Here is a 12,240-nt window from a genome sequence, read left to right as displayed (position 1 = left end):
TCCACCCTTCCCATATCAGGATTCTTCTCCAATGTTGGAGCATTGGTTCATGCCACTGAATGTACCTTGGTCGCATCCCAGATACTCCAGTCTCTTCAGAACAACTTCTCCCTCCCACTTTCGACCTTGCAAAATGTTTCCTAAAATGGATTTATGCCACTGCCTCACATTTACTAGGGTTCTTGGAACATTCTTAATAGCTCTTTTCAGAATGGAGCAATTAGTGCACTTTAAATCTCTCCTGAAATAATGGAAATCTTAGAAATTGTTCCAGAAAGTATAATAAAAATGAAACAGTAACCTTCCTAATGTGCCATAGGCTTGCTAGAGATATTTTCCTTTTAAAGGGCAAGTTTAATGACACTAATTGGAGGACTTGTGGAGTAGCTGTGTCATGAGAGGTCCATCCCCTAGCTTACCCATAAGCTACAGTGATGGATCCATGGCATTACCAGTGTCCTCATTTGGCATCTCTTTTTGGTTTTGGTGGTAAAATGAAATATAGACCGTGGCTGAATCAAAACTATGAACAAATACTCAGTCTGTGCCAAGTGTGTGTACAATCTGTTGTTTAAAATGACTTAGGTTTCAAAGACTCTGGTGGGGTTGATGAAAAAGGGGTATTGTGGCCTTGGATCTCTCTGTCATATCATGGAGAGTCTCCTACCATGAGCACCATCCATGGTCTGATAGGAAAATAGGTCCCGTCTTCTGCTTGTTCTTCATTTTCCAGTTTGCAGTTGTCAGGAATCATGTGATGTTGCCTTAGGATGTAACTGGCCATATGTTGAGCCTGTAGCATGTGCCCTAGCAATGCCTGGAGCAGTGTGTTCTAGGTCTTTCCTCTGTTGGCTGTCACATGGAGCAAGTCTCAGTTCAATGTTTGTAGAGAAGAAGGACGTGTGGATTATTTCTACTTTGCAAACTTATGATGTTTGTTTACCCTCTTCTCTAACTTGTTTCTTCTCTCCCTTCGCTCTTGCATGCACAGTCTGTGCTGTGTCAATGCTAGAAAAGTGTTAGTGTTAATATTACCAGTGCCAACATTTAGGTTTTTACATACTCCAGTGCTCTGAGACTTGCTGAGAGTAGAGTCCTTGTATAAGGTTAACAAAGGTTTAGGCTTAGGACCTATGTTTTTCTTCAGGGCAGAAGCATGGACTTAATAAATGCCATACCAAAATGGCTTTGGAGTTATAAGGGGAAGCCTTGAATATTGTTGATGGAAATATATGCTGGGGCAGCCACTTTGGAAAGTATTCTCAAGGGACAAAACATATCATATAGAAGTCCTATTCTTTGGGGTAGGCAAAAATAATTTAAAACACAGATCTACCCTCTAAATGTAGAAGGAATGTTTGTAGCAGCATTTTGCTAACCCTAAAGTGGGAACAACACAAATTTTCATCACCTGATAAATGGTTCACTAAAATGTAATCAATCCATACAATGGGTATTTGACTAAAGATGACTAAAGTGCTAATACATGCTACAGGGTGGATGCAGCTTGGAGCATGCTAAATTAAAGAAGTCAGTGCACCATAGAGTTTCACTTAGATGAACTGTCCAGAATAGGCAAATCCATAAAGACAAGAACCAGATCAATGGTTGTCGGGCTAGCACAGGTGCTGATGACCATGAGATTTCTTCACAGGGTAATGAAAATGGCCTGAGACTGGCTGTGGTGTTGGCTGCACAAGTCTGTATGTATAAGGAAAAGCATTGGATTTTATCCTTCCAATGGGCAGACCTTAATGTGAATGGTAGCTTAGTGAAGATGTTCACTAGCAATCTAGAGATGGCTGTTAGTATTGTCAGCCTTGTAGTGTGTTCCCGAATCACACTCTCTACTTCTAAAAGACACAGGGTGTCTCTGCTCTGTAAATGCTGAGTTCCGCATGCTTTCAAAGCATCAAATAGATGTGCTTTTGACCTTGGGAAGAGCATCATTCTATATTTGCTGTAACAAAGAAAAATGTTTCCTTGATGAATAAGTAGGAGCCACACCCCAGTTTTGTCACTCATTTAATAATATAGTTGCAATCCTTTAATGACATCTGAACAGAGTTATAATTTAGGCCCTAAATTACCTTCGTGGACTGTTTGGCTTGTCAAGTATTATAACCTCAGACAGAATTAAAGGTATGGAGGACCTTGACAACTGTATTTCTTAGCAGCTTGGAAGAAAAAATAGAGCGAACCATGTCGCACGCAGTGAGCGATTGGCATCCAGGTGCACATGTACTAAAAACTGATTTTCAGGACCTTCCTCAAATCTTGTCTTCTCTTGCTCAAAACTTTGTGGAAATGGTGTCCTCCATTATCAGCACTTGAAGGGTGGTTTTTATAGCATTTTAAAAATCATAATTCAGAAGCCAATCTCTCTACATCTATAATCTGAATTTAAGACTCCCCAGATAGAAGCACCAGTGTTTTCCTCAAGAGAATTAGGAGCCTCCGTGAAGCCTGTGAGGATGTACCAAACCAAAGGTTTTTAGAGCCAGGAAAAGCCATTTCCCTTAAGGCGTTTTGTCTGCAGACCTTGGTGATCCCAGTAAGAAAGCACTGGATGGGCTGCGTGTAGGTGGCCCACACACCTTCCTTTCATGTACTAAATGCTTAATGACTCCATCTGCAAGGACCATAATTTGCTCACTGGGACAGATTTTCCAGGGCATTGATGGCTCCAGGTGGCAGGCAGTCCTCAGCTAACACGCATTAGGTACAAAGTGTTCTTGTCTTTTCATGGCCTTTCGGTTTGCAAGACATTTGCAACTACCCTTGCTCTCGGGTTCTCTCAACCTTTAACAGCTCTTAAACACTCATGCAAGGAACAAGTAGCATCAGACAGTTGCACCTTGCTTGCAAATCATGCGCTTATCAAAGAAAGACAGAGCTGGAACTGATGCAGACTCAGGCAAACCTCCCCCATTGTAGCTTCCTGCATCTGTTCTGGAAATTAGATGCATCTTGAGATGAGGAACAAATCTGGTCTATGCTGAATTCAATTATATCTATACTTAATTACAAGGCCAGAGGAAAGCTTAATGTGTTGGATAGGGTTTACAGGCTTCTTTCCTGTAAATTTGTATTCCTCTTATATGGTGGTACACTACATTTGCTTTTTTAAAAAATGCAATGCTTATGGGATGTAATCAAGACACTGCTTAGTGTCACTACAAGACAATAATAGTAGCTAACATGTATTGAGCCATGGGCAAGTATATTTCTGTCTTTACCCAAAATGAAACAGACTTGGAATTTGTTCACAGTGCCATTGTTCAGAAGAGGTCAACTGGGTCTGAATTCAGAATGCTCTTTTAACCACATTAGCACACTGGTTAGAGGGGAGGGCCACAAATAATGGCACAATTTCAAGGTTAGACTGAATTCTGACTTGTGCTTAATATTGGGACAGAAGGTAACCTATTAATAGATACAGTTCTGTTTAGATTTTATTACAAGCCTAATGGTGTATGTAATTATATGATTGCTGCTATTAGTGCATGCTACTGTTTGCTGAGATGCCAAAGTTTGCGTTTCATGCAGGAAGCAATACTGGATATCACAGCTAAATTCGCCAATGCTGGTAATTGGCAAAACTCTCATATAACTACAAGGACCATTTGCCTTCGAGACCAGCGTGAAAATGGAAGTTCAGTCATCTACCTGTCAGTCCAACCTGCCTCTTTAAAATATTAATTTAAATCAGATTTGTTTTCTGAAGGATACATTGTAGCATTTATGAGGTACCCTTAATGACTTGTTCCACATAATGTGGAAGTCATTAATAGGTATCTGTCTCCTCAAATACTGATTGTTTCCTAATGCTAAAAATATCAAGCATCTTGTACCTTTTTGTACTTTGTGAAATATGTAGCAGGGAGTTCTTAATTATAATTGCCACAGCGTCTTGCTCCTCTCTAAAATAGTGACTTAGTATCCACCATCATTCTTTCCTATCTCTCCTCTCATCCTACTCTCCGAGCCTTTGGTGACCACTGGTCTCTTCTCCCTTTCCTGCATAGGAGCTAGATTATGTTATACTGGTTTTCTGTACTTGGCTAACTTCACTCACAGCATGCTTTTCCAGTCTGCCTCTTTGGTCCTCAGTTTGGGTGCTGGCTGAAGCTCTCAGTGTAAGTGTCTTAGCATGATGTAAATCATTTCTCTGTTTCCATGCAGATGTGGTGTCTGATTGGTCTCCTCTTCATGATGCTGCAATCCATGGACGTCTGCTGACCCTGAGGAACCTTATCAGCCAGGTAGCTTTAGACTAAGAATAACAGGATCAAGTGTATGCCATTGCTCTACCACACTGGTAAAAGAGAAATCACAGAGTGATAGTAAGATCGACACTTCCTCTAAGCAAAATGAGGTGAATCTCACTGGAATAATAACCATTTCCTTCATCATAGGCTGTCATAATGTCAGTGGGTTTTTTTTTTTTTGTTGTTGTTTTTAACCTAATCACACAGTTGGAAACAAGCTAACTATTTGTTCAGTGGATTACCAGCAAGTGGTAATTCATGCTGTTTCTGTTTTCTAAACAAACCATGTTCTTAAATTTATCAGGGGGAGATGGTTCATTTAGTAAAGTGCCAGCTCTACAAGGCTAAGGACCTGAGTAGAAATCCCAGAATGCACATAACAGCAACAAGTAAAGTGGGCTCAGTGACACATGTCTGTAACCGTGGCACTCAGAGGACTCAGAGCCTGGGAGCTGCAGTCTGGCCAGTTGATGAGTGTTAGGTTCAATAAGAGACCCTGGATCAAAAGATAAGGTGAGCAAAAGTGAAAGATCCATGGGGTGTACCTCTAGCCTCCATGTGCACACAAGGCACACATATGTGCCTGCACAGAAACACACGCAGACTTGCGACGCATGAGCAAAGTTTATAATGTAAAGTATGGATTTTCAATGGCAGCAATCTTGTCTCTCAGGAGATAATTGCTAGAGCCACCTTTGGTCGTCGTACTAGAAGTGGTGTTAATGTATCTTAATAGGTTGAAATCACTGGTCGTGTTAAATGTCCTGCAGTGCATAGGACAGCCTGTGTCAAGAATTAGGCAGCTCTAAACTTCAGCAGCGCAAGGACTAAAGACTCCTAATGTAAAGTAAATGCTTGAAAATGTCTTTTAAATATGCAGTGTTAGAATTTCAGTAACATTTTCAGTTTGGTCAAATCCCCAGTTGCCTCTGACTCTCAGCGGTTTGATTTGAGTTTTCTTCTTGTTAGGTGCCATTTGCCTGTACACACTGATTTTTGTTGGTTTTAGATTATTAGAATCTTATGCAAAGACACCACTTAAAAAGCAGTTTATAGCCTTACAAAGTCTTTGTTCGAAAAATGCTGTTCTCTAAAATATCATTATATCCTTATCACTCTGTCTTTGTCTCTGTCTCTCTCTGTCTCTCTGTCTCTTTCTCTCTCATTATGAAAGAAAAGTTTTCAATTCATAAAATACAAATCATGGAAAACCTATGAAAATAAATGAAACAAATGTGTGATGTAATAACATGAACTTTTAGATTCATTGGTTAAAGTTTGAGCTGTGGTTTTGAAACTGCCATGATTTCAAAGCAGAGTGGGACTTTCGTAATAATTATGATTCACTGAAGCTGTCTATGATCGCTGTGGATCATAATGCTATTAGTAACAGGACGCATAAAAGCAGAGAAAGATAGATGTGAGCTCAGAAAACCCCTCAATTTCATGGACCTATTTAAAAGAAGAAATTCATCTGTAAGAAGATTATTTCCAAAGAAAAATTTATACTACCCCAAGCCACTGTGTTAGAGTACTTTTGGAATCAGCAGCCTATTATAAATAGATTCTACCACATGGTTCTATTGAAAAGAAGTTAGTTTACTAGAGTTAAATGAATATTTGTGCTATTTGGATAGTATGAAAAATGATCATAAAAGCTTTTATGTGTCATTTTTTATTTATTTTTCTGTTTGATTTTATTTTTATTTGATGTGTATGGGTATTTTGACTACATGAAGAAGGTTTTGGGTTCCTTGGAACTAGAGTTAGAGACAGTTTTGAGCCACCATGTTGGTGCTGCGAATTGAACTCGGGTCCTCTGGAAGGGCAGAAAGTGCTCTTCACTGGTGAGCCATCTCTCTAGCCCTACACATTACTTGTTAATGGGAGTGATGCTAATTTATATTTGATACTCATGTATTTACCGACTATCAGCTTAGAGCCATGTGTTTATCTAAATTCTGTTGAGTCAGTTAAGTGAGTTGACATGTTTGGATATTATTCTCTGCTTTTATAAAATGAAACTTCCAATACCTACCTTTATTAATCGACCTCGAAACTCAGGAGCAATACTCAGCCCAATATTCAGTGGCAGGATACAATTACCATGAGTTTTGCTAATGAATGTTTGAGTCAGTTGACAGAAGCTCCACTTGGCTGGGCTCAGCTCTAAGCTGCAGCACACATGTCTCTCATCCTTCTTTGACCTCTGGCTTCCTAAGGGCTTTTATTTTCTTGGCAAAAGGCTGCTGCATAGCAGGGCAAGCTGAGCCATCCAAGGACAGAATGCTTCTAATCACAACATATGCCACATCTGCTAACATTGAATTGGGTAAATCAAATCACAAGGCCAAGTCCAAAGGCAAGTCATCAAGGAAGAATATATTCTCTTAACTCTACACATTCACATAGCAGTGAAAGTAGATGGATGAATTCGACCAACACTTGGACTAAAAGTGGCAAACACATGCTTCTTGGCTCTGTTAATGAAATGTTAAATGCATGAGAGAAAACTGAATGTCTAGTGTTGGACATGAGCTTTGGGTACCAGAGGTGGGAATAATCTGGATAGTATCTGACATTTTTATTTCTTTACCTATATAGTGGTTACACAGCTATATTTTCTTTGTGGTAATTCATTGAGGTGATATGATCTGTGCATTGTTTAACATATCAATTCTACTTCAATTGAAAAAAAAATTAAAAAATGACCATGGTGGTTTGTTACGTCAGCAGAAAGTAATTAAGCTGCCATAGATGTAACAGTGAATTTAATGGCTTTCCCTCTGGATTTTGTCTTAGAATTCCCATAGGGTGCTGTTCTGGATGAACCTTTAAAATTGCTGACTCATCACTTGGCCTGGTAATGCAAGTTTGTAACTTCAGATATTCTGGAGCAGAGGCAGGAGGGACTATAAGTTCAAGGCCAGCATGGCTTACAGACTATGTTGAACCCCAGTCTGTGCAACTCAGCTCTTATGTCCCATTTTTAAAGAGGGCTGGAGTGGTGTGGGAGATGGCTCAGTGCTTAAAGTACTTATAACCCAAGCAGAAGGGCGAGAGACTGAATCCCAGAAACCATGTAAATGCCAGGTTCGGATGTGGCCTATCTGTAATTCCAGCCTCACAAGTAGGATCCCCTGAGCTGGCTATCGAAACTAGTCATCTCAGCAAGCTCTGGGTTTCATCGATGGACTCCCCTCCAGTGAATCAGGAGGAAGAATGATTGAGGTTCATTCTGGACATAGACCTTTGGCCTCTATGAGTAAGTTACACCTACATGCACATGTATCTACACATGTCCACTCAGACGTATGCAAACATGCACACACACACACACACACACACACACACACACACACACACACACACCAGCAGCAGAAGCAGCAACAAAAGCAACCACAACACAAACATGAAAATGGAAATAAGAGATAAAATAAAAGGCAAAAAGGGATTGAGATATAGCTCGGTGATAGACCACTTGCCTGGAGAATGACAGGGCCAAGGCTTGATCTTGAGTATTACAGCAATAAACCAACCAATCAACCTACCTTCTGAATTGAGCTTCCTTTCATTATGTCACCACCACCCAGCCTAGATACCAGGACTCTTTGAAAGCCTCCTATGTGATTCCTACATGTAGTCAAAAGCAAGCAGCTACTCAGTAAGTTCTTACCACAAGCAAGTAGGGAAGAGTAGATGTTTATCCGTCAGAAAATTGAATAAGCCTGCTCATCCTACCTGCCTCTTTAGGGTTTTCTGTTACTGTGATAAAATACAATCACTAAAGGCAACTTGGGGAGGAAAAGGTTTGTTTTGATGTATATTTCCAGTCAGCAGTTTTATCAGTGAGGAAATCAGGGCAGGAACCAGGAAAGAGGAACTGATGCACAGGCAGAGGAAGGTTACTGATTGGCTGCCACTCCTGCCTTAGTCAGCCTGCTTCCTTAGAGCACTCTGGACCTGCTAAGAGTGGCAAGGCCTACAGTGAGCCCCACCCTCCCACGTTGATCATCAATCAAGAAAAACGCAATAAGGCTTGTCCACAGGTCAATCTGATGGGGGCATTTTGTTTTAAAGTCGAAGTTCCCTCTTCTGAAACGACTTTAGCTGTTGTCAAGTTGATTGAAAATTAGCCAGCACACATACCTACTGTGATGTTTAAAGGGCCAATGAAAGACCAGGACAAAAGCAAGGACAATCACTTGCATTTATGAGTTGCCAACTGACTGAAGGCTAAATGAGAAAGAAGAAGAAATTCCAGATAAGAGTGGCCTGGCAATTACTGAGTGCTCAACTTTTGCATCCACCATTTTCCAGTCTTCATAAGAATTTTAACCAGGCAGGTGTAATTGTAGCCATTTGACCTATGAGCATATTGAGGCTTAGGGCTATGTCACTGACTGCTAGTCATACTGCTCGCTATGTCCTGATACTGGTACTAGTATTTGAACTTGGGAGCCACTCTGCCATCCTGACTCCAGAGATCTCAGTTCCAGAGATCAAGCACAATCTTAATGCCACTGAGAGAACTAGGATTGACAAGGCTTTTTAATTTATTGGAAAAGGCTGAGTTTTTATTGCTAGTTGGGACCATGGATGATTATGTCTTGTCATAGTATTATAAAATGTACCATGGATGATGTTTCATTCTCTCTCCTCTCCTCTCCTCTCCTCTCCTCTCCTCTCCTCTCCTCTCCTCTCCTCTCCTCTCCTCTCCTCTCCTCTCCTCTCCTCTCCCCTCCCCTCCCCTCCTCTCCTCTCCTCTCCCCTCCCCTCCCCTCCCCTTCTCTCTTCTCTCTCTTCTCTCTCTCTCTCTCTCTCTCTCTCTCTCTCTCTCTCTCTCTCTCTCTGTGAGCATGTGTGTTTTTGCACGTATTCACATGCAAGCAACATAGAAAAGAGCTTAGAGAAAAGGAAAAAAAACCGAGGCAAAATGTTTAGGGAAATGGCCATGCTGGGAGAGGTACAGAGTGAAGGACAGAGTCAGTGAAAGAGAAAAACCCATGCTCTGAAGATGGAAACCAGGTAGAACACTATGTGAGAAGCCAGGGGAAAGGTTTCTGGATGTCAAAATGAATAAACAGCAAAATCTGAGGTGGAAGGGTTTGGCAGACTGAGCACTGCATATTGGGTTTGACGAAGATGCCACTGGTCATCTTTATTTTTTTTTCTTTTCAGTGGAGCTTACATTTTTTTGGTCTTCAATTCTATTCCATTGTTCTACCTGCATGTCTCTGTACCAATATCATACAGTTTTTTTTTTTAACGCTATAGCTCTGTAATACTGCTTGAGGTCAGAAATGGTGATTCCCCCAGAAGTTCTTTTATTGTTGAGGATAGTTTTCACTTTCCTGAGTTATTATTATTTCAAATGAATTTGAAAATTGCTCTAACTCAATAAAGAATTAAGTTGGAATTTTGATGGGGATTGCATTGAATCTGTAGATTGCTTTTGGCAAAATGGCCATTTTTACTATATTAATTCGGCCAATCCATGAGCATGGGAGGTCTTTGTATCTTCTGAGATCTTCTTTAACTTCTTTCTTCAGAGATTTGAAGTTCTTGTCATACAGATATTTCACTTGCTTGGTTAGAGTCATATCAAGATATTTTATGTTATTTGTGACTATTGTGAAGGATATTGTTTCCCTAATTTCATTCTCAGCCTATTTATCCTTTGATTAGAGGAAGGCTACTGTTTTGTTTGAGTTAATTTTATACCCAGCCACTTTGCTGAAGGTGTTTATCAGGTTTAGTAGTTCTCTGGTGGAACTTTTGGGGTCGCTTAAATATACTATCATATCATCTGCAAATAGTGATATTTTGACTTCTTCTTTTCCGATCTGTATCCCCTTGATCTCCTTTTGTTGTCTGATTGCTCTGGCTAGAACTTCAAGAACTATATTGAATAAGTAGGGAGAGAGTGGGCAGCCTTGTCTAGTCCCTGATTTTAGTGGGATTGCTTCAAGTTTCTCTCCATTTAGTTTAATGTTAGCAACTGGTTTGCTGTATATGGCTTTTATTATGTTTAGGTATGGGCCTTGAATTCCTATTCTTTCCAGGACTTTTATCATGAAGGGGTGTTGAATTTTGTCAAATGCTTTCTCAGCGTCTAATGAAATGATCATGTGGTTTTTTCCTTTGAGTTAGTTTACATAGTGAATTACATTGATGAATTTGCTTATATTGAACCATCCCTCCATCCCTGGAATGAAGTCTACTGGATCATGATGGATAATCGTTTTGATCTGCTCTTGGATTGGGTTTGTGAGAATTTTATTGAGTATTTTTGCATCAACATTCATAATGGGAATTGGTCTGAAGTTGTCTTTCTTTGTTGGGTCTTTGTGTGGTCTAGGTATAAGCATAATTGTGGATTCATAGAAGGAATTGGGTAGTGCTCCTTCTCTGTCTATTTTGCATAATAATTTGGACAGTATTGGTATGAGATCTTCCATAAAGTTCTGATAGAATTCTGCACTAAACCCATCTGGTTCTGAGCTTTTTTTGTTGGAGACTTTTGACTGCTTCTATTTCTTTAGGTCTTATAGGATGGTTAAAATGGTTTATCCGATCCTGCTTTAACTTTGGTACTGGTATCTGTTTAGGAAATTGTCCATTTCATCCAGATTTTCCAGTTTATTTGAACTCAGATTCTGATCTTATGTCTCCCTTTTCATTTCTGATTTTGTTAATTTGGAAACTCTCTCTGTGCTCTCTGGTTAGACTGGCTAAGGATTTATCTATCTTGTTGATTTTCTCAAAGAACCAGCTTCTGGTTTTGTTGATTCTTTGTATAGTTCTTTTTTTTCTACTTGGTTGATTTCAGATCTGAGTTTGATTATTTCCTGCTGTCCACTCCTCTTGGGTGTATTTGCTTCTTTTTTTTCCCTAGAGTTTTTAAGTGTGCTGTCGAGCTGCTAATGTATGCTCTCTCCAATTTCTTTTTGGAGGCACTCAGAGCTATAAGTTTTCCTCTTAGCATTGCTTTCATTGTCTCCCATAAGTTTGGGTATGTTGTGTCTTCATTTTCATTAAATTCTAAGAAGTCTTTAATTTTTTCTTTATTTCTTCCTTGACAAAGTTATCATTGGGTAGAGTGTTGTTCAGCTGTCATGTATATGTAGACTTTATTGTTGTTATTGAAGACCAGCCTCACTCTGTGGTGATGTGATAGGATGCATGGGCTATTTCAATCATTTTGTATCTGTTGAGGCCTGTTTTTTGAGCGATTATATGGTCAATTTTGGAGAAGGTACCATGATGTGCTGAGAAGAAGGTACATTCTTTTGTCTTAGAATGAAATGTTCTATAAATATCTGTTAAATCCATTTGGTTCATAACTTCTGTTAGTTTCTCTATGTCTCTGTTTAGTTTCTGTTTCTATGATCTGTCCAGTGATGAGAGTGGGGTGTTGAAATCTCCCACTATTATTGTGTGAGGTGCAATGTGTACTTTGAGCTTTAGTAAGGTTTCTATTATGAATGTAGGTGCCCTTGCATTTGGAGCATAGATATTTAGGATTGAGAGTTCATCTTGGTGGATTTTTCTTTGATGAATATGAAGTGTCCTTCCTTATCTTTTTTGATGAATTTTGGTTGAAAATCGATATTAGAATGGCTACTCCAGCTTTCCTCTTCAAACCATTTGCTTGGAAAGTTGTTTTCCAGCCTTTAACTCTGAAGTAGTGTCTATCTTTGTCTCTGAGGTGTTTCCTGTAGGCAGCAAAATGTTGGGTCTTCATTGCGTATCAAGTTTGTTAATCTGTGTCTTTTTATTGGGGAATTGAGTCCATTGATGTTGAGAGATATTAAGGAATAGTGATTGTTGCTTCTTGTTATATTCGTGTTTAGATGTGAGATTATGTTTGTGTGCTTGTCTTCTCTTTGTTTCGTTGTGAAACAATTAGTTTCTTGCTTTTTCTAGGGTGTAGCTTGCCTCCTTGTGTTGGGCTTTACCATTTATT

At 39.6% G+C, this 12,240-nt stretch overlaps 1 protein-coding gene across 1 annotated transcript in view; it reads left to right on the top strand.

The window, feature by feature from the left end:
• The window catches only part of Asb9 (ankyrin repeat and SOCS box-containing 9), a 44,479-nt gene that overhangs the window by 13,286 nt on the left and 18,953 nt on the right, over nt 1-12,240 (top strand). Inside the window, exon 3 of the mRNA NM_001191913.2 lies at nt 4,186-4,265. Within this exon, the coding sequence (NP_001178842.1) occupies nt 4,186-4,265 (80 nt within the window). The remainder of the gene's footprint in view (nt 1-4,185; nt 4,266-12,240) is intronic.

The sequence above is a fragment of the Rattus norvegicus genome, chromosome X, assembly GCF_021556685.1.
Source record: "Rattus norvegicus strain SHRSP/BbbUtx chromosome X, alternate assembly SHRSP_T2T, whole genome shotgun sequence".
NCBI lineage: Eukaryota > Metazoa > Chordata > Mammalia > Rodentia > Muridae > Rattus > Rattus norvegicus.
The sequence above is the reverse complement of the archived record's forward strand: the minus strand, read 5'-3'. Positions and strand labels throughout refer to the sequence as shown.